The sequence below is a fragment of the Hirundo rustica genome, chromosome 23, assembly GCF_015227805.2.
Source record: "Hirundo rustica isolate bHirRus1 chromosome 23, bHirRus1.pri.v3, whole genome shotgun sequence".
Lineage (NCBI taxonomy): Eukaryota > Metazoa > Chordata > Aves > Passeriformes > Hirundinidae > Hirundo > Hirundo rustica.
Genome location: NC_053472.1, coordinates 3,188,891 through 3,210,673, shown reverse-complemented (window position 1 = coordinate 3,210,673; position 21,783 = coordinate 3,188,891). Strand labels below are relative to the sequence as shown.

The 21,783-nt window shown below is 50.4% G+C and overlaps 2 protein-coding genes across 4 annotated transcripts in view; one reads left to right on the top strand and one right to left on the bottom strand.

The window, feature by feature from the left end:
* Nucleotides 1-6,280, top strand: part of NCAPD3 (non-SMC condensin II complex subunit D3) — a 30,937-nt gene extending 24,657 nt beyond the window's left edge. For 2 of the 3 annotated variants that reach the window (XM_040085028.1, XM_040085026.1), the window contains exons 27-35: nt 27-226; nt 662-772; nt 1,175-1,333; nt 2,068-2,237; nt 2,531-2,670; nt 2,751-2,828; nt 5,274-5,348; nt 5,466-5,526; nt 5,618-6,280. In XM_040085028.1, coding sequence (XP_039940962.1) covers nt 27-226; nt 662-772; nt 1,175-1,333; nt 2,068-2,237; nt 2,531-2,670; nt 2,751-2,828; nt 5,274-5,348; nt 5,466-5,526; nt 5,618-5,726 — 1,103 coding nt within the window. In that variant the 3' untranslated portion in view covers nt 5,727-6,280. The remainder of the gene's footprint in view (nt 1-26; nt 227-661; nt 773-1,174; nt 1,334-2,067; nt 2,238-2,530; nt 2,671-2,750; nt 2,829-5,273; nt 5,349-5,465; nt 5,527-5,617) is intronic. The other variant, XM_040085027.1, reaches the window with a different exon arrangement.
* Nucleotides 6,281-8,143: 1,863 nt separating this feature from the next.
* The window catches only part of JAM3 (junctional adhesion molecule 3), a 29,672-nt gene continuing 16,032 nt past the window's right edge, over nt 8,144-21,783 (bottom strand). Inside the window, exons 2-9 of the mRNA XM_040085029.2 lie at nt 14,765-14,830; nt 13,894-14,007; nt 12,912-13,064; nt 12,531-12,733; nt 12,174-12,273; nt 11,715-11,844; nt 10,368-10,422; nt 8,144-9,758 (exon numbers count right to left, since the gene is read on the bottom strand). Coding sequence (XP_039940963.1) covers nt 9,723-9,758; nt 10,368-10,422; nt 11,715-11,844; nt 12,174-12,273; nt 12,531-12,733; nt 12,912-13,064; nt 13,894-14,007; nt 14,765-14,830 — 857 coding nt within the window. The 3' untranslated portion in view covers nt 8,144-9,722. The remainder of the gene's footprint in view (nt 9,759-10,367; nt 10,423-11,714; nt 11,845-12,173; nt 12,274-12,530; nt 12,734-12,911; nt 13,065-13,893; nt 14,008-14,764; nt 14,831-21,783) is intronic.

Sequence of the window (21,783 nt, the reverse complement as noted above, 5' to 3'; positions counted from 1 at the left end):
AATTATTTCCTGCCTGTGTATTCCAGCTTGCTTTGTGGATGAGGTCCTTCCTCTGGACCTGGAAGGCAGCGAGCTGCTCTCAGATACATTTGCAGTCCTCAGCTGCAAAGAAATCAAGCTCTCGAGTATGAGGTCCAGACCTGAGGAAGACATTCAGCCCGATGAAGATGAGATGGCCATGGCCAATGCTGTCATGCAGGTGGCCCAGAAAAAGCTCATCTCGCAGGTGAGGGGCACCTGGTCTGCTGTGGGGAGAGGGCTGGGCAGCTCTGTGTCTTGTAAAGCAGAACATGAAGGCAGAATCCGTGAGGGATGCTTGTTCTGGAGCTGCAGGGACCAGAAATGCATTTCCCCAGGAGCCAGGGGAGCTGTGCCGAGCTGCATTTGTTCCCCACCCCTCTCCTTGGTGAGGCATTTGAGCGGAACAATGATTTTCCTGCACCTCTGGGCAATTTGCCTTCACTGTGAGAGCTGAGTGACTTCAGTGATGCGTCTGAAAAGGCTCCACTTAGGTTAAAAGCCTCTGTGCGTGTGTGTGGTGTGAGAGCAGCCTTAATTACAGTGATTCCCTGGCTGTGGAGGGATAGCTCCTCTGCTTGGGCCTCAGAGTGGCTTCTCCTTGGCTGCCTCGGGTAATTGTTCATGCCTTCTTCACAAAAAGGTTCAAAAGAAGAATTTCATCGAAAACATCATCCCAATAATCACATCACTCAAGTCCTTGATGGAGCAGAAGAGGATCCCAGCTCTCAAGGACCTGATGAACTGCCTGCGGGTAAGGGGAAGCGTTTCCTCGCTGCTGCTCGTGGTGTTCTGATCTCTGCAGTTCATGTGCTGGGTGTGCAACCACACCAGAGCCAGGAGCCTTCTTAGGAGGGAGGGATTCACAAGATAGGATGTTGTGACACTGCCACTGTGCTAAATAACGTGGGAGGTGGAGGGATTGGAGATAAGGCTCGCTGTGGAACGTGGGCAGGAGGAGAGCTCAAATGCTGGGAAGCTTTTCCACGTTCCGGGGAACAAATCGGAGCTGAGACTCTTCAGTCTGTTAAAAACACCTCTGCTCTACCAACTGGTGTTTCCTTTTGCTCCCAAGCAGCTGTGATCTGAATGGGGATGTGAATCAGTAGCCGGGGGAGATTTCTGAAAGGGTCCAAACGTTCCTTGTTGGCTGCAGGAAATGATGCAAGATTACCGAAACGAAATCAAAGACTTCTTTGCTGTGGACAAGCAGCTGGCAGCCGAGCTGGAGTATGACATGAAGAAATATGAAGAGCAGCTGGCCAGGGAGAAGGAGTCAGACCAGGAGCAGCTCCCAGCAGCCCACGGGGAGGTGGTTGGTGCCGTTTACTCTGTGCATGTCTCCTCTGCTCAAATTTGTGTGCTCAAAACGGCCAGGCCCTGCCTGGGGACCCTCTCCCAGCGCTTGGAGCGGGATGGTTATGAAGGGTTTTCATGCCTCTTTGTACTTCCTGACAGCAGCTTTGGTTTCAGAGTCATTTAATGGGCTTAGAACATCAACAGACAAAGCCAAGAGGAGCAGCAAATGATTGGTGGAGAAAGAATTCAATTTAAAGGGAAAAAACGAGTCTGATTTGGAACTGGCTGGGCTTAAATGTTGTATTCTCTCTGTTCCCAGAATGATAAACCGGTAGCAAAGAAAAGAGTTCACTTTGTTTGACTTCAGGTGTCTACAAAGTGGCAATTCCAACCCGTCCTAGTCATGCAGATCCTCTTAAATTCAGTGTAAAGTAATAAATACGTGCCTGTGTCAAATGTCCTGAACTCCTTTAGATCCCTGCCTTAAGATGAGATGACTTCTAGCCTGGAAGTTCGTTTCTCTGCAGACTTTAGAAGAGCACTTCTTATAGAGCACACTATAGACCTCTAAACTAGGACATTTGTGTCCCTGTTCCCTTCTTGGTAAAAATTTGGGCAGTAAATTGTTTCTCCCCAGCACCCTTTGCATCCATCAAACAAAGGGCAGTTCTTATCAGGTCCAAGCACCTTGCAGGGTTTTCTACTCTCGTCCCCGTTGTCAGACACGACCTTTTCTCCTGTTTCCCACAGCAATCTCCATCTCTGGAGAGAGCTGCATCTCCTGGTGGCCAGAATAATCACAATGCTGAGTCCTCTGGGAGTGGGAGGCTGTCCACACCTGGGCCAGTCCCTCCCTCCGTCCCTTCTGGGTTTGCCACACCTCGTGCTGACCCTCTGAAGCAGCCACTTGTGGGTCGCAGGTATGGGCTCCTCTTTGTCACCTGGTATTTTATTTTATTTTGTATTTTGTATTTTTATTTTTTACTTTTTATTTTTACTTTTATTTTGTATTTGTATCTGTTTATAGATGCATAAATCTATATATTCATGCTGATCCGTTCTTTTGAGCGTGGTTTGAAAGTCACCGGGCGTCGCAGCGTAATTATTTGGTGTTTAAGATGAGGAGGGGTCGGGAGGGGACAGATCTCCCCTCACGCATCCCATCGGGGCTTTTAGAGGGAAATTCCATGTCCTGTGCTGTTTCTGGCCCTAGGGCAGCATCCCTGAGCACGCTGGCCATCCTGAACTCTGCCAGGAAGGCGCTGGAGGACAGGAGCAAGCAGCGCAGCAAGAGCGTGGGGAGGAGCTTGTCGGCTTCCTCCGAGGCACCTGGCACAGCTGGCAGCCAGCAAGGTGGGCACCGCTGCTCTGGCTCTGCCCTGCACCAGCCTGGAGCTCACTGCAGATCTTAATTGCTCCCTCGTTGTTTCCAGCGTCCTTCCAGAGCCTGAACCAACAGTCCGGCGGAGAAAACGCGGCTGTGGCGGGGCGAGCAATCAGCACCCCGGAGCGTGAGTAGGAACTGATAGCCACGGGTTATTTATTCATCTGAGTGCTTGGAAAAACGCTCCTGAAAGCAGGGGTGTGCACGGGGAAGCACAGCATCTCACAGGGTCAGTGCAGGAGGGATGCTGAGGTGCCCTTCCTGCTTCCTTCCTGGAAGTGCTGAAAGAGGAAGGTTGTGGTGGCTCCTCACCAGCCTGCCCTGCCCAAAGGTGCGAGGCTGAGCCCTTCCTTGGCTCTGGAAGCACGGCTGAGCCATGTCAGGCTGACCTGCAGAGCCCTGCTGCACGGGGGGATCCTCAGGGTCGCGTCCTTGGTGCTCTAAGTTGTCCGGACAGGGTCTGGGGTGAGCTCCTGGAGCAGGCACAGGGCTGTGCCAGCCGCAGGGATCTGCTCAGAGGGATCAGCAGCCTGCACAGTCACCGAGTGCGCGTGTTCCACACTCAGAACTGCAGAAGGAGTGGTGGGGTTTGGTTACTGCTGTGGAGATGAGAGTAGAGATGCACAGAGAGCAGCGTCCAGTACACAAACTGTGAGTGTTTGCGTGTGTCCCCTGCAGCTGAACCTTCCAGGGACAGTTCTGTTGGGATGCTCTCTGACAGCCCTGCAAGCACCAGGGGCACTTACAGTGAAACCCAAATGGAGCAGGAGATCCCCTTCCTTTCCATCCATTTGCTGCTCAACTCTAGATCACCTCTGCTGTGCTGTGAGGTGCACAGAACTGTGAGAGCACTGCAGGTGTGAGTGTGTGGCAGCTCAGCTCTCCTGAGGTTTGGGGGCTGCTTTGGGAAGGAGCTGGGATCTCCAGGGAGCTGTGGCAGTGCCCCTCACACACGGGAGAAATCCCTGACAGCCCTGAGCAGGCACCGCTGCGCAGCCACCGGAAAATCTGATCCTGCCCTTCCCCGTGTGCTGGGCTGCACTTGTCTGCCTCGATGTTTCTCTTTGCCTGAGCAACAAGCAGAAAAAAAAAAAGCGGGGTTTTGTGCAAAAAAAGTGTTTTTAGAGAGCAGGATTCTTTGAGCTCTCCTGGAAGCTCGCACGGCTGTTGCTCTTAAAGCACCATATGGTGCAAAAGGAGGGGAAATGTTAATCTGCAGTGGTACTAGAGCTGGATTCCTGCTTTGCTTCGAGGCAGCATGTGCCCTTCAGCAGGGAGACAAACTGTACGGAGCGGGATCATCACTTCAGTCAGCGTGTGCTGAGCCATCTGTATGGTGGCACAGGCTGACAGACAATCAGAATAAAACATTTTATTCCTCTGGTACATCATTCTGAGCCTATTGGAGAGGCAGTTCTTTGTAAACAGGTTTGTACTTGAGGAGCTGGGAGCAGCTGTCCCCTCTTTCTGCCTCGTTCAGCTGTTCTGGCTGTGTTCTCTCTTCCCTTCTGTCTTTGGGGCTCCTCAGCTCCTGCTTGGTGCTTTGGGAACAGTTTCAGTGGATCTGGGTGTGTGGGGGTTGTACATAAACACACGTTGTGGAGACACCACCTTCCCATACTGCAGGGGAAGTCCTACTTCCCCGTTTTTTTTTTCCCCATTTCTTTTCCATTTCATCTTTACCATTTCTTTCCCCTTTCTTTCCCTCCCTTCCCCATAAACGTCTCCTTACCAAGGTAACTCCTTCAGGCACGCACTGCACAGAGTCACTGGCACAGGTCATTCCTGAGAGATGCAGGGCAGAGCTAAGGCAGATGGATCAAGTTTGAGTTCTGCTCTTAAGCTTCAGTGATTCCCTTCCAGGACAGGGCAGGAGTTAAAGAGCAAACCCAGTTGAGCTGTGAAGTCCTTCTGGCTGAGTTTCCAACTCCTGCCCTATAAAGCACTTCCTACCTTAATTCCTTGTGAAAGGTTCTGGGAAACATGAGCATAAAACAGAGCGTTGAGTTAAGTAAAATCTGAATATTGTGACATCGCTCCTGAGATAAATGACAGGAAAGAGACAGCTGACAACCAGGGCCTATTCAGGCAAGCTAAATTCTACCTAGCTCCCCTGTCAAGTGATTCCTCTTGTCTGGCTGCAGGCAGCTCCTCACAGAGCAGCTCCTCAGGGCCTTTGGCAGTTTTCAGGGGCCCCAAATCCTGCCTTGAGCAAGCAGAGCAACTGGTTTGGATGGAACGTGTTGCTGGGGAGATGGCAGAGGAAGGGGTGGCTGTCCCTGCCAGGCAGGACAGGGGGCACAGGAGCAAGGTCCCACACTGATTTCCTCCAGCCAGGGAGGCTGTGAGGCTGGAACTGGGAGGTGATGTGGCCCGTCAGACCCAGCACAGGGGTTTGAGGCTGGATGGGAGACACTGAGGTCTGGGAGACAGGGATAGATACGTGTGTTTGCAATTAACTGGATTTACTTAGTCTGTGACACTCGAGTATTGCACAGCAGCATGCTTTGCCTTCTGGCTGTGTCACAGGCTGCTAAGATGTGATTTTTTTTCCATTGTTTTTAATTTCCAGAGACCATTAATGACTTGACTTTTGGTGCTGGGGTCAGTTACATCAGCTTGACGCACACACCCGGTTCAGCTCCAGGCAAGTCATCTCTGTGATTCTTATTTGAGGGGAGGGGAAAAAAAAAACAAAACAAAACTCTAAATCACCAGCTCTGTGGCATTTTGTAAAACATGAAAATACATGTATTGTTTGCAGTGAAGACAGATTCTGAGGATGGGCCAAGGGATATCATCTGTCTGACATCGCCAGAGAAACCGTAAGTTCAGCACAGGCCTGGGACAGCCACTGCAGGGGGAAAAGGCTGGGGCTTGGGAATGCAGGGAAATCCTTCTGCTTCCTTCCTGCAGCCCATCCCGGCCTCGGGAGTGGAAGGTGGAATCCCCAGCCAGGAGGAGCAGCCAGCCAGCGCCCCTGCGCCGGTCACAGCGCAAAACCCCGCTGAAACCCGCCAGCTGAGCCCGGAGCTCACGGAGCCACCCCTCTGGAATCACACTGGCTGTGAACTCACGTCCTCCCTCGCCTCTCCTGAGCTGGCTTTTCCCCAGAGCTGTCCTGGAGATGGGCAGAGTTAGCACACAGATGGGTTGTAAGTGCTGCCCGTCACAGCTCGCCGGAGGGCTCGGGGCTGCCAGTACAAAAGGAGGGCGGCTTTTCACTCTCAGGATGTGTAATTTGTCCGTTTGGAAAAGTAAAGGGCGTAAGGCTGCCACAAGCTTGGCAATAAGTGCATTTATCGCAGCTTGCAGGGCAGAGAGAGGCTGGGTTTGCTCACCCAATCCCTCATTGTCCCTCTTGGTTGTATAATAGAGTTGCTTTAATTTGAACAAAGGTAAAACAGCTTGTCACTGCCACACCCCTAAATCTGGTAATTGCACGCTACATCACCTCTTATTTGTTGTGCAAACTCCTGTGTGTATGAACAGCCCTAATGTTCTTTTTATATGGAATATTTCCATTCTTGAACTATGTTATTTCCGACTATTAGCATTTGATGAAAATAAATGGTTGCTGAATTAATTCCACCCACGGCGTCTCCCCTTTTCTTGAGCTGACAGAGAAATGATTTTTTTTCTTTCCCCTGTAGATTTCTACAGCTTCTCAGTCTCTTCTACCACATCACTGGTATCTTGGGCCCTCAGTTCAATTAATTCTTTTAAACAGAGACTCTGACTTGACTGCAAGCAGGGTATGAGTGACTCACTCACGGTGGGTAAATGCTTGGGCAGGTCTCTTGTTTATCAGAAATATCCTGGGTACATCTGACCCTTCCCGAGTCTCCCTGATGGCCACGTGCCCCTCACTGAAGTTTTTTCTGTTGTTAGCTCTTATCACAGAGCTCATGGCCCAAGATCTCACCGAAGCTCGGAGCTGGGGTGTGTTTTATTCCTGCTGGTTTGTCTAGCTCAGACACGAGCCCCGGGCACGGAGCAGGATTTGCTGCAGGAGTGGAAACAGAGGCACTTGGCCTCCTGCACTGCAATCCCATCACTTGTCTCCACTTTCCTACTCTCCTTTGAAGATCAGAGAGCCCTTCAAGTGAGGTTAAACTTCATTCCCAAAGTCAGAGAATGTATGGAATGGCTCTGGCTTAAGCGATGGTCAACCATGGCCAAACCATTTCTTTTTGTACCTTCTCTCTGCCTTAAGCTATTAATTAACCACTTTGAATGGCAAATTGGGATGGTTTATTTCCTACTTCTTGTTTTGTCCTCGAGCAGTATCTGAGATGAGCCCTGTGAGTTTTAACCTGTCTTCTCCAGAGAAGAACCAGGAACAAATGTCCAAGAATAAACTGGAAAACAGCCCTGGACTTTCTGTCAGCTCCATCCACTGTGAGTGAGTGCTCTGACAGGAGAGACTTTTTCTTCTTCCACTGACTTGAAACCAGGAGCTTCCCACAATCTGGTCGTTTGAAAACCACCACCAAGCCCAAACAAAAACCCCTACAAGAATACTTCATAGCTCGGTATTTATGTAAAACATTCTTGGCAAAGTTAAACGTCATACATTAGTACAAACCTGAATATTATTCACAACAATACAAGGAATTCCCTCCCTCAGCCCTCACGGGCTGGGTGGAGGGGGGATCATCTCCCCTTTCTCTCGTTAGAGATGCCACTGTGCATTTTAGAACTGGGAAAAAAAAAAAAAAAAAAAAAGGAAAAAAAAAATTGCAGTTTGGATTCCTAGCTCTGCTGGTTTGTCACACGAAGGCTGCTTTTGGTGGGGCTGCAGGTTGTGCTCCCAGGAGCGCTACCCTGGTTCTCTTTCCTCCCTCTCCTTTATTGCAGGTACCCTGAAAGCAGCACAGAGGAGCAGCGGAGGGTGCAAAGGAATGTCAGAACAGTTAGAGGCAGCAATCAGCGTCGGGTGGAGGGCTGGCATTGACCAGAGAGAAGCTGCAGGACAGGGGTGGTGATGTGTGAGTTACACACACCTGCTTGGGGCTGCCCCATCCTTCTTTCCTTCCCCTGGCACAGGGATAAGCGGCAATGCTTTGTGTGGGCAAAGGGAATGCAGCAATGGCACGTCCAGCGAGAAACAAAGCAGAGTGAAGCAGAACACGGAAGAATGTCAAGTATTCAAAAATACCGTATACAGGAAAAGTTAAGACAATTCATATTGGAAATACAAGAACACTAAATTCTGCTACGTTTAAAAAAAAAAAAAAAACAACTTCCTAAACCACAGCACAGTCCTAGTGTTGCATCCACATCTTGCAGCCTGGCCTCGCCCAATGCTGTTCAACGCTATCAGCACGGATATTTTGGGAAACACACGTTCCCCATCATTCTCTCTGAAGCCAAGAGAACCAAATTTGGTTGGTTTTGCCTTTTTCTTTTTTTTTTTTTTTCTTTTTTTTTTCCTTTTTCCTTTACCATCTAGATAAAAATTCCAGCTGACACTATACAAGTGCTCTTGTGTCGAGCTTTTTGCTTTCCCAACCCCAGGAAACAGCGGCCTTGGCCGTGTGGTTTAAACCTGCCACGCTGCTGTAGCTGTCACACTGTGTTAGTGCTTTAGGGAACTTGCAGAGGGGCAGCAAGCACTGAAGTCACTCTGTCACCTCTTTGGAACCAAGTCCAAAAGCCATCCCTGGGTATTTCTTGCAACGACAAAAAACAAAGTGTTGGTCACCGGCAAGAAAAGTTTGGTTTTTTTTTTCATATAAAAAAGGCTGATGGCTCCTGCCATAAATTTACAAAAAACTATCCCTGAGTGACTCTGTTCTGTGTCTGGTAAGACCTCTTGTTACAAGGAAATGGCTGAAGCTGGCTGAAGAGGAAAGAGGTGCTGTTCCACCTGCAGCTTTTTGTTACACTTTGCACTAATACTGATATGCTCTGACACTGCCACACTACAGCAACGTGTGTGAGCTCCTCTCTCGTCGCTTCAACAGTAAAAAAATAGCTCCGTTACTCAAACACCGCTGGCATCACGTATTTACACGTTTAAATAGAAATGTTACCTTTTCTGAAGTAATCAAAATAGATCTTTGCAAAAAAAATTTGGAAGGTGGGGCTCTACAAAATAAACGGAGAAGGTAAAAAAAGCTGGAGGATCTCTCGGTACCTTTTATGGCAATCTTAGCCCAGGAAATTATTTGGCTTTAATTTTCCTGAAAGGGATGTCTTAGCACTGGTTCTCTGCCTCGCCTCTAAGCCTCTTTCCCCGCGGAAGGACGCAGGAGCCAAGCCTGCTTTGTGCAGATTACAAGGAGGGGTTACCTGCGTGCAATGAGCCCTGCCCAGCAGGGAGCAGAGGCAGTGCCCCTGCCCTGGGGGGCGGCGTTAAATAACAGCGTTTGGGGCCGGTCACGGGAGGGCTGAGGGCATTTGGTGGTGTTTTCACTGTCACCGCTGGCTGGGCACCGGGCACAGACACCCCGCCCCGTGCACCTGAGCAGTCAGAGCCGAGCACAAGATGTGGCAAAGTCACCAGCCAGGCCTGGGCAATGAGCTGCTGGGAGGAAATCCCCTCCCAAATCTCACTCTTGGAAGTCCATCTACTGCTGCATCAGCACCTTGTTTGCGTCCACTAGTAACACATTACCGGCGATGCCTACTACACGTTTACCTAACGCCGTGCCCCCGCTTGGCTTGCACCTTGTGGCTGTGTCCCTGCAGCACAAAGAGAAGGCAATTCCACGAACTTCCACAGCCCAGTCTCTTGGGAAGTTGGATTAAAACCTTTCCTTAGTCCAAGGACAGGTTTGGGTGATCCTGTTGGTATCTCCGGAGGCAGGGGAGACGCGAGTTGGGCAGTGAGGAGTTACTTTAAACTTTGGCAAAGAAAAAAAAAAAAGAGATATACAGATAGCTAGCTATCGAGTTCTTGTGTGTTCCAAACTCTTCCAAGCGCACTTAATTAATCTTTTGCTCTTGCTTTGAGTTCCTGGAGGAGGTATTTTCACACTTGCTTTTTGCTGGTTTGCACTTTCCTTTTGGCGTCTTAGATGACAAATGAAGACTTGTGTCTGAAGTCACCCTGCAACGAAACAGTTTGGGATGTGGGAAGGATCCAGCAGCTTTCCAGGCTGTTCCTGCTGGCCCCAAATGGCAGATCCAAGCTGCGTAACCATCAGGATTCTGCCCAGGCAGCTCCCATTTCCCACTGGGAAGGAGAGGGAGGCACCAGTTCCATCAGCCAGGGGCTCCTCCTCCCGTCCCCCTCACACACCAAGGCGTGGCAGGGATTTCCTCATTCCCCCACCGAGATCTCTGCTAATGAGAGAGGCTTTTTCTGGTCTTAAGCTCAGCGATCTCCTCAAATCCCAAAATACAAATTCTCCCGTAAAAGCATCACGTCCTGCCCAGTTAATCCAATGAAAGTCATCCCAAGGGGGTCAGGCCACGAGATAACTTGGAGCAGAGCTGCCTCTGATAGCTCCTGGCATCAGTCACTTCAGGCAACTCAAACTGTTCATCATTTCGAAGGAAATGACTCAGCCTTCACCCTCCTGTTCTCCCTCTGTTCCCCAGCCCTGCGAGAGTGGAGCCCACTCTCACAAAGTCTGCAGGCCCTCAAAGCGCCTCGTCCCTGCCCACCCTCCTCCTCTCCTGCCAGAGATGGTAAATGCAAATCCTTTGTGGTTACCTCATCATCTGTCCGGATATAGTTAACGCCATCAGGCTTTGCTGGAGTCTTGTAGCTGAAAGAAAGGGGAGAATCTCATTTCTGGGACAAGAACACTGCCGGGAAAGATGGAAATGAGGAGGAGGAGCTGAGTGAGAAGCAAGCAGAGAGAAACCCAGTCTGTTTCTCAAATGAGAGAGGTCTGTGTTTATTCCATCATTTACCACGACTGGGATTTTGTCTGAATTTCCCTTCAGCACGGGGTGAAAAGATTGCTGTGTGTTTCCCTAGGACTCTGCAAAGAGATAAAGTGATTCTTTGCTGAGCTCTCCTGCTCTGGTGCCTGTCACTGCCTTTCTGTGCCTCCTGTTACGTTTCTTGTAGCAATTATAAAGTTCATTTTCATCCTTCACTGCCAGAAGCCTTCAGCATTTTTCTTAGTTACAAGGAAGCACCACTTGTTTGCAATCCCACAGGAACTCGGGATTTATACACGACTGTCAAGTCCAGTGTATGCCAAGCCTCAGCTGCATTTAAATGGGATATTTAGAGCTTTTTCTGAAAAACAAATGAAACCAAAGAGAAAAACAAGACGGGGCTCACGCTGAAAAGCAACATTTAGCACAGAACAAATCTATCTGGTGAGAATCTTGGCTTTGCATATCTTATCTCCTCTCCAGACTCTGTAAGGACATCGAGGCTTGTCTCTGATGCTAATGCTGTTGTTTTTAACATTTTCATGTGCGCTCCAGAGCGGCTGTTTTTCATCCCAAATTTAGGTCCTCACAACTAGTGAGACTTCCTGTAGAGAGCCTGCTCTGCTGCATCCATTCCCCGTGCAAGTCCTGATGCTTCAGACTAATTGTGCAAGGAGCTGTGATCATTAAACGACGGCCCTCGTTATCCCAGCAGCACAGGAGCTATTGGACAAACACCTGCAGGCATTTCACTGTGCTGGGCCCTCCTTTCCCGTGCAAGGAATGAGGGTATCAGAGCACAGCTCTCATCCACACCACAATTCCATCTTAGGAAAACGCCTTCCATTCCTGGAAGTGTCCCAGGCCAGGTTGGACGGAGCTCTGAGCAGCCTGGTCTAGTGAAAATTGTCCCTGTCCACGGCAGGGGTTGGAGCTGGATGATCTCTAAGGTCCCAATTCACTCTGGGATTCTGTGGTGATTCCATGAAATAAACCTGGATGCTGCAGGGTTTTACAGCAGGGCATTGGATGCCTCGAGGACTGGCTTGGCCTGTGGACTTTGGTGAGGAATTAGGCATCGAAATTCCTTTTAGCCACTAATTTTTGGCGCCCTTCTGACTCCTCCATGCTACCTGAGGGTGCAGGGATTTATCCAAGCAGCCCAGCTTACCTTTCCCCACTCTCTTTGCCATTTGCAAAGTATCCCCTTCTGTAGGCACAGCAGATCCCAAAAGTGATGAGCACCAGGACTGCCAGGACCACCAGCACTCCCCCGATTATCCCACCGATATTGAGGTCATCTGGCAAAGAGAGACACCAGCACCCAGCGTTTCTTTAGGGCAGCAGCAACATTCCAGCTTCACACACACCAAAATGCCACCTCCCAAATGTTTTAAGCAATAGTTCACAGGGAACTAGCGAGTCCCTGACTTCAAGATTAAATCTGCTCACGATCTGACGTTTCCCTGCGCTTTCGGATTATTTTTATCTCCTTATATCTGGGGCTATGAGAAAGCAGGGAAGAATTAATGCTATAGGATGTCCCCTCCTCACTCCTGATGGTGATGGCAATTTATTTATGGTGATACATCAGCCAGCATTGATGAAAACTGCACGGAGAGCCACTCACAGACTTCCATCTCCTGCTCCTCACACTTGGCAAAGCCAGCGTCGTTTGTTGCTATGCAGGAGTAACGACCTGTGTCACCTTTGTGCACTGCATGGAAAACCTGGGGAGGGAAAAGGGGCAAAAGGCAAGGGATGCGACATGAGAAACTGCGAGGGTGTGAAAACGTGTATAAAAATGCATCTCTGCTAAGATCTTCTTCCATCAATCTTCCCTCTCCCAACTCGCCCAGACCCTGGCACGCCTCACCTTCCTCAAATTATTCCTTCCTTGTGCAAGCCAGGCAATGTTTTCCTGAATTTACAAGCGACCTTAAAGATAACCTCAAGCGAGGCTTGATCAGATCTGTCAGGGCATTACCAGAGTGCCTGTGGCGGGGTTCAGGGTGTAGGAGGAGTTGTGGGATTTGGTGCTGGATTTGCTGTCGGGTGACAGAGGTTCGCTGTTGCGGTACCAGCTGTAGGTGGACTTGGGGAAACCTTCGTTCTCGTGGCAGTGAAGAGAGGCTGACTTGCCAACAGGGACAGCTTTAGGCACAGAGCATCTGGGAGTCATGGGTTTCACTGCAGGAAGACACAAAACCAGGTGAGAGGCACCAAATCACTTCTGCATCCTGTGCTTTCTTAGGCAAAACCATCCAAACTTTCCATCGCTCCCAGCTGGTTTTAAACCTCCCAGGGTGGCTCTGGAGATGCCCACAGCCCCTTCTTGTTCCCGTTGCAGAGGTTGTGGGTTGGGTACCTTGGACTGTGAGCTGGATGTTTATCTCATCGATGGTTTTGGTGTCGGAGGGCGCGGCCACCTCGCAGCGGTACGTGGCCGTGTCCATCCTCGTGGTGTTCTTGATCACCAGGGATGTCCTGCTCAGAATCTCTGCCCGGGTCGCAAAGTCTCCTGACAGGCGGGAAAGAGAGAGGAGAGAAGCAGGGGGATCAAGGCTGACGGCTCAAGACTAAAATCCAGACTCGCTCTGGGTGTGCAAATTAAGCTGCTGATCTCAGACTCTTTTCCAGAGTCAAAGGAACTCCATGCTTGAAAGCCCCAGAGGAAACCAAAGCTGCCAACCACGTAAGAGGATGAATTGGGAAGCATCACTCCAAACCTCAAAAACTGTGGCAAAATCGAACTTCCAAGCCAGCCTCGGGCCCTGTCTCCTTTGGAAGATTCATTTGGATGTGGCTCCTGCTCCCATCTGAAGTGCCGGAGTGATTCCAGATGGACTCAAACCCTACTGGCACTGCAGTTCTCCTATCAAGCCAGAGGCTGCTTCTAATGCATCTCTCAGGATGCTGCAAATCCCTGAGCTGCCTCAGCAGGGAGCACTGGCAGCTGGACACGCAGATCCCTGCTGAGGTGCAGGTGGAGCCCTCAGATGTTCTCCGGAAAGACAGGAGGGGTCAGTGCCTGAGAGCTCAGACACCCAGTGACCACGCTGGGACACACAGCAGGGAAGCTGCATCGCTCCTTCCCTACCCCAAAAAATATCTCCTAGGCAGGATCTCACTCCAGCTCCTACTGTGACCTGTCAATAATGAGGCAGGGAGGAAAAAACATCCTGCTCCCTCTCCATCCTGCACTTCAGCTGCTGAGCTCTGCTCCAGAAGAAAGCAGCCGAACAGCCAGAGCTCCTGCCTTTAACAGGCTCGTTTGTTCCCCATTGTCCTGCTTCTGAAATCTGTTTGGAAAGCTGTTTTGGACATTCGAGAACGAGGAACCTTCATACCCTGCATTTTGTTGTCAAAAAACACGTAAGAGGTTTCTCCATCCCGGATCTTCTTCCACTCGATTCTGGGATCTGGCGTCACCGTGGATTTAATGATGCAGGACAGCTCAACACCTAGCAGGAGAAATGGAGGCAGTCCAGATTAATAGGAAGCAGCTGTGTTTTTGCTCTGCTTTGAGCACTCTCACTCAGTGTTTTATTAGGAGATGCTGCCCACAAAGCAGAGCCTTCCCTTTCATCTGCCTCACAAACAGAAACGCTGCTGGGTTCCAGGAGCTATTGGAAGATGGATTTTGGCCAGCAAAAACAGTCCAACAGCTATCAGCTACGGAGAGAAACGAACACCCTGTTCTCTTCAGGCTGGGGCTTATGGCAAACAAAACCTTTAGTCAGGTTTTGTGTGAGCTCACAGCCCCGTCCTCCTGAGCAGAGCCACACCGTGAGTCAGGGATGCAGCATCTCCCTGGGCAGGGCCTGGGACAGCAACTCCTGGGGAGAAACCCAGCAAACCCTGTCCCCTCTGCAGCTGGCACTGGCACCCCATGTGCCCTGCAGAACCAGGCACCCCAGCAGGGCTGAGCAGCCTTCCCAGCGTCCCATGGCATGTCTGTAGGAGGGACAAGAGAAAATATAAATTTCTCTCTCTGTGTATTAATTGCGAGGCAACTGCTTTTCCTTCTTTTGGGACCCAGTTCAAAAAAGCACTTAGAGACTTGCAGAGGACCTCGATAAACCATTTTAAACAGGGAGACACAGACATATTCTTAGGCACTTCTCTGAATCCCAGGCTCTCGTCATCCTAAGGAACCAGTGAGCAACGAGCCAAACTCTCCTCCATTGTTTGGCCTGATGCAGCACAGGCAGCACTCACTTTGGAATTCCTGCACCACGGGCTTGGTGTTGCTGGATGTCAGCTCCACAGCCAAGAGTCTGCAGCCTGGAAAAACAAACAGAAGGTAATAAGAAATAGCACAGCTCATAAGTCACCCGGCTAGGAACAGGCTGCCTGCTGAGAAATCATCCCGGCCAGCTCCCAGGACTGACTTCCCCAGACAAAACCTCTTCCTGCCTACCAGCACAGCTCCAGCAGGACTGAGTTTATTTAGGAGTCGTGGCGTAAATACAGGAAAATATAATTGTTAGAAGTAGCAATTAAAGAGGAGGATTAACATAATGGCACAAAGGCAGTGCCAGCACGAGCCATTTCCTTGCGCCTTGCGCTTATTTCGATGGGAAAGGAGCTGTGCTAAAAAGGGAGTGAAAGTTTTATTTCGAGAATTAACTTGATGGTCAGGAAGCAGAGCAAGCTCCGGAGATCCAGTCAGTTCCTGGGAGATGGAATGGGCCAGGCCTGGCCTCTAACAAATGCCAGTTACACCAGTAAGTACTGCAAGTGTGGTCATGTAAAATGTGAGGCAGTAAATCACAAGCGGACTGTGATCAGGAGAAAACAGGAGTTCAGCTCCAGACCCACACTGGGGAGAAAGCTCGGCCACGCAGCGCTGTGAAGCTCCTTACAACACTAACTTGCTTGTTCCCTTCCTGCTCTGAGCGCCAAAGAGTTCCCGATTAATCCAGTCATCTTCTCTCTTTTGCACGTGACCTTGGTTTGAAAAATCTGCCTCCTGTGTCCCTTCTGCTGTGCACTCAGAACAGGTACCAACAGCACTCACGCTCTGCTGGGTGCCCAATTCACCAACAAGTCTCCAGAGGGAGCGGGAAACAGGCAGGGAGCTCCCTGGAAGAGGAGAGTGAGGCAGACAGAGATTCTGGAGCTGGGTGTTCTGGTTCTCCTTCTCATGGTGTTGCCAAACCGGGCTGCTCCAAAGCCCTTACAGGAGGCTCCATGCTACAACCAGAGCCAAAATAATCATCTGCAGGGGCCTGCCATGGCCACAGGAGCAGCTCTGCTGTGACAAATCCCATCAGATTTGATCCCTTCGTGCAAGTCTAAGGGTGCCCGCTGAGCTTGCTGGGCATTGATCAAAGAGCAGGTTAAAAATGATACAAACACAGCCTCAGGGACATGAGATGCAGCTAAAATTGAGTAAAAAGCCGTAACAAACATGGATAGAAAGCAGGAAAGGCAGCTGAAGGCAGATGTGGAGAAAGAAATGGTCTCCAGCATCATGACACAGCTGGAAATTCCTGTGCTGGCTTTCAGGGGGGAAAGCTTTTGGGCAGAGATTGACAGTGCAGGGACAACATCCCTGCGGTGGAGTGGCAAGGCAGCAGCCTGAGAAACACCCAAGAGCTGCGAAGTCACTCCCACTGAAAGCTCGAGGGCCTTCAACACCTAAAATCCATCCAGCAACGTTGAAATGCTCCCTGCTGGTTCCTGCCCCTCGCTGTTTGTTAAATGCTGACACTTTCCTGGGTGCCCTGGTGCCCCAAAGACCACCAGGGAGAGCTGGAGTTTGGCAAGGTTTCGAAAGCTGCCTTTGTGCCCAAAATCATTGTTTCTCACACAAAAACCACCAGCTGATGCTAACTAATAGCTGGCCCAGCCAAAACTGCTCCTAGCAGGACTTTTCCACCGTTCCCCCTTCTGCACTGGAGAGGGTCATGCAGCAGTTGGGAGAAATCCAATATTGAACTGAGCTGTCAGAGCTCTGGAGTTTGGATCTCTCCAGCCAGGAGCTGGTCTAAGCAGTAATTTCTGCAAGCCTGTTTTGAAGCAGAGTCCATTTTCATAAGAGCTGCTGCCCTCCCTGAAAGCAGGGAATTGTGCCAGACGATGCCAACGCTTTCCCTTCCCTCTGTTCATCAGGGAATCATGGAATGCTTTGGGTTGGAAGGGACCTTAAAGATCCTCCAGTCCATGGGCTGGGACACCTTCCACCATCCCAGGCTGCTCCAGCCTGGCCTTGGACACTTCCAGGGATCCAGGGGCAGCCACAGCTACTCTGGGCACCCTGTGCCAGGGCCTCAGCAGCTTCCCAAGCAGGAATTTGTCCCAATATCCAATCTATTCCTGTTCTTTGCCAGCTGGAATCCATCCTCCCTTGTCCTGTCACTACGTGTTCTTGCAAAAAGTCCCTTGATCCTCCAGGTTTTCTGTCTGGGGCTCTGATCCTTGGGAGCATGAACAGATTCCACTGATCCCAGCAAACCCCCAGAACATGGGAAGCTGCTAATCCCCAAGAAGACAAGGCACGATTTTGGGAAAATCCTTTGGAAGTCTTTGGACGTGTTTCCAACAACAGTAAAACTCGGCATCTGAGTGCCTCTGCTGTGAGACTGCTGCTTCTGGAACCAAGAATTTAATTGAGAGCCCAGGTCTGAGCGCTCAGCTGATCTGAGGGGATGCTGGCTGCCCTCCTGCTCTGGACCAGTTTTAGTTTTGTTATGGATTCTTGCTTGAAAGATATCTTTTTCTATAAAAATGCTGTCCCATCAAATAAGACAGTCCTACATCTGCTGTAGTTAGAATATCTGTTCAGCTGAAGGTGGGCACAGCAAAACCACAGAGTAGTGGCTCTGTGGGAGTTATGGCTTTAGAAATATTCACTCCAGGACAGTGGGACTCCGTCAGACTGCAGCCTCGTCTCATTTCTCAGAAACTGCTCACAGCAGGCTTTTTCTCACCCACTAAACACAAGAGATCCAGGTCTATCCCTCAGGCACAAAGCAGGATGGCAACAAATTTCAGACAGAAGCTGAGTCCTCGGAGGCTGTGTGAGAGGTTCTGACATTATTACGTGTATTGACCGTGGGCAGAGATCAATGTGGCTGCTTAAATCACCGCTAAGGCAGATTTATTCCTCTCTGTGTGGCAGAATACTGCAAGTAGTATGTTCTAAATTAAAAGAAGGTGACAGCAAAGCAAAACAAAAAGCTGAACTGACCATACAGACTGTACAGAGAGAGAGAGGAATGCCTTTCTAGAACCGTGCTCTGCTGGCAAGGGTTGTCTCTTTGTTTTGTTTTCTGTTAAATCATCATTAGTGCTTAAACCACCTTCTAAAAGGTGTTCCTCTAGGCTCCTTCCAGCCCAGCACAAACAAGCAGCAAAGGCTTTGTGCTATGTAAACCTCACTTCAAAGACTTCAGCACCCAGGGTTTGGAGAACAGCTGGAATTGCATTCCCTCCCCAGAGCAGCATGTGTGCCGCAGCACAGGCACCCACCACAGCCGTCTGTTCCACATCCCTGCATTCCCACCAGATCCGTATGTGCGGCATCTCCCAGTTCCTACCAGGTCTCCATAGGCTGCAGAATCCCAAATCCTACCAGATCTCTATGTTCTAACCCCCTGAATACCTACCAGCTCTCTGTGTGCTGCAGACTCAGCCAGACATATGGCTGAATCCCAAATGTCATCAGTTCTCCAAAATAGAATCCAGGACAAGCCACTGAAGTCTATAGCATATTCTTATGGCACTTTTTCTTTTTTTTTTCTTTTTTTTTTTTTTCAGCTAAAAAGATCCAGCCCATGCTTGTTACTGTGACTCATGGTATCTGAATCATTTTAAAATGCTACACTGAAGGAAAAAAAAACCCAGCTTTATAGACTACTCTGTGTGTTAAATCTCCTTTCTACTGTTCAAAGCCAAGCCTGACCTTCCATCTCCTTCCATCTCGATGTCTGTTTGAAAGCTCTAGGCATTAATTTGAAGAGGAGGTGAGGTTATGTGTTACAGGGAAAGTGGCAGGATGACCAGGAGAGAGTTTGGGAGAAGTTGCTGGCAGCATCCTGCGCTGCAGCCTCGCCCGATGCCGCGCTCGCAGTTATCTGATACGGTAATTTTAGTTAATGCGCTCTCAGGCACAGGCAGTACAAAACCACGCAGCTGTATTTAAACACCTGCCCACCAAAGCAACAAAAATACGCCTTGCTCGAGGTGTCCATCATCGCCGAGCCCTTGCTGGATTTGCAATTCAAAGCCGTGTGGGAACGCCGCGATAAACCGCGCGCCTTGTTAAGCATCTCTCGCTTTCTGGGTGGCTACTCGCCGCAGCAGCAGTGAGGGACACGTTGTTGGGTGCTAAAACACGTCAGCTGTACCCTCTGCAGGTCAGCACCCTCAGGGCTGCCCGTCTGGAGGTGCCCCTGGAGCGTCCGTCCGTCCGTCCGTCCATCCATCCATCGTCGGTGAAAGGAGCGGCGGTGACAAGGACAGCACAGCCCAGGCACAGAGCAGCCCAGGGGAGCTGGGGAGAGCAGCCAGGCTGACCCCAGCGCTGGCCCTGCCTCTCAGGGGGGTGTGTGCAGCAGAGGAAGCTGACCGTGAAATGTGTGGGGAACCTCCAGAGGAAGAGCGGAGGAAGCCACGCAGAGCTGGACTGGGTAAGGCAAGGAGAGGGGAGGCTGCGTTCCTGCCCCCAGCTTATTTTGAGGAAATCACCATAAGCCCTTTCAGGAACATCTGACCATCTGCCTGGAAATAGCCATCCTTTTGTCTCCCAGGGCTGCAGGCTCTTTATCCCCCCTCGTCTCTATTCCCAGCGCGTCTCGTTGCAATTCCACAATCAGACTTGTGCCAGGTGGTGCAGGACAGACAGGCACAGGAATGAGGGGCCAGAGTGTCTTAGGCACAGTTTGGTGAAGTCTTTTTTGGGCTTTCTTTGCCCAACCATTTCTGTGTGGAACTTCACGAACAGCACACGTACTTGCGACAGATAAAGACCGGACTTCTAAAGGGTGAACGAATGTTTTGTGGCACTCAGTCTTAACTTCCACTCCTTCCCTCCAGCCTGAGGAGCTGGGTTTGCTCTGGCCCCCTTGGAAGCCCCTTGGAGCTGACAGCAGGGAGCAGGCAGGCGGATGGGCCGTGCTTGCCCGGTGCCCCCAGAGAGCCACGTGCCTTTTTTTATTCCATTTTTCCACGGCACCTCCCTGAGCTCAGCCTTGACTACTCCGGGGTGGGCTGCCCTGCCGGAGAACAATGTCGATGTGCAGGCAGAGATTAGTGAACAAAAGCTTAGGAGTGTCTCCGTTCAAATTAAGTAACAGATGGACCTGGTCTGTGTGGGAGCTGATAACGGTTATAAAAAGGCCATCACCAGACTGCGGCCAGCCCACCCTGGAAAAAACCCACTCGGTCGTAAATCCTCTCTGCTGCTTGTGAGAGTGAGGCTTTATTTTTACCAGCTATCATAAACCAGCATGACTTATTTTAAGATGCATGGCTTGGGCTGCTCAGCTAAAAGGGTGCCAGCTCTCTGAGAGACACCTCCCAACAGAGATGTGCCCGCCTGGGCAGGGAACACGAGGCAGGATTGACCCAGAGAAGGCAAATGCAGCCTTACAGAGCAGTGCTTGGCATCCACGTGGCTCTGGGCTTGGCTCTCCTCCTCTCTGAGGGAGCTCACTCGTGGCACTTCTGTGAAATGCTGATCGTGAGGGGGTCTCTGGTGGTCCCAGCAGGAGCAGGACCCCAGAAGATGAAGCTGTGTGGAACAACACCGGGTATTTGCAATCACCTGAAGGTGTAAGGACTTGGGATTTTGCCCTTAATTCGCTCTCTTCCTGCTCACCAGGACAGAAGGTGAGGAGATGCCTGACTTCAAACAGGGTACGTGCAGTTCTGGAACAAAATCTTAACCTCTTTAAATCTCCTGATTTAAATCTCCTGACTTAAACTGGGACCTTAAAGACCTGATTGCATTTGCTGCAGAGAGGGCTCATTAGCACCCAGGCCATGCACACAGGCTTTCTTCTTCCTTTTCTTTTTCTTTTTTAGTTTTTTCTTTCCTCCTCCTCCTTTTCTTCTTTGTTTTCCTATTTTTTTTTCTTTTTTCTTTTTTCCTTTTAGACAGCAGGATTTACTGTTCTGCCTCCTAACCAGGCAGCAAAGCACACCCACCCTGAGAAGTGGAACAGGTTGCTCTCAAGGAGATATGGAACCCTCTTAGGTCAAAAGCCTCTCTGCAAAGCAGCTCCTTGTGCAGCCAAACATTCCTCCTGTCTCCCAGGCAGGCAGGGAAGCGTAGGTGTTGCCTGGAAAGACCACACAGATCTTTCTGATGGTTTCCCCGAGCCTGGTTTCATCACGTTGGGCTGCAGCTGCAGACAGACTGTCTCAAACCACCACCTGACCAAGGGCTTCTGCAGCTCGGAGTTTCACAAGCTCTGCTTGCTGCGGCGCTGCAGCCTGGGCAGAGGTGAGGTGTTAAGGTCCTGCAGATCGGCACCCTCACAGAAACGGCCCCACTTTATTAAAATGGGGTTTCCTCTGTCCCAGCAGAGGTGGCTGGAGGTACCAGCCCCACAAAGGGGCCCCCACGCTGCTGCCATCAAGGAGAAGATGGACATTTATCCTACATTTAACACCCTGCAGATGTGGCTGTACAAGCCTCGCCCAACATCTTAATCTGGGCCTGATGTGGGCCTAGCTCTCCTGTTTTCCCAAGCTCATCCCCTGGGCTCTGGCTCTTCTCCTGGAAAGGACTGACTGTACGAGCGAGTCGGGAAGGAAGCAATATTTGTGTGGATGACTAATACCCAATACTTAAAAGAGATTAGGATGGAAGCAGCAAGGGCTCGAGAGTTTCCAGCACGTCAGATTGCATCTCTCTCTGGAATATACTCAGGCCAACTTCAGCTCAGAGAGAAGATGGAAAGAGCTGGAATTTGCCCCTCAAAATCAGGGATGAAGAGTAGTGGAGGGGGAACAGAAAGGAAGCATGACCAGGAAAGCTGTTATTTACCATTCCCTGCATTCCTGAATTGCTTCTTCCTTCCCAACAAACCTGAGGCTGAACCGAAAGTCTCATTTCCCTCGTGTGAGCAACAGGGAATAGGGCACGGAGCTTCTGCCAGGGGATTAGTCCTGCCCAGACCCCTTCTTGGCCTCTGGGGTCAAGCCCCTCACACAGATGCTTTGGGCTTCCAGTGTTAGGCTGAGTCTCCAAGAAGGAAAAACAGGGGCAGGTGGCCTTGCTGTGA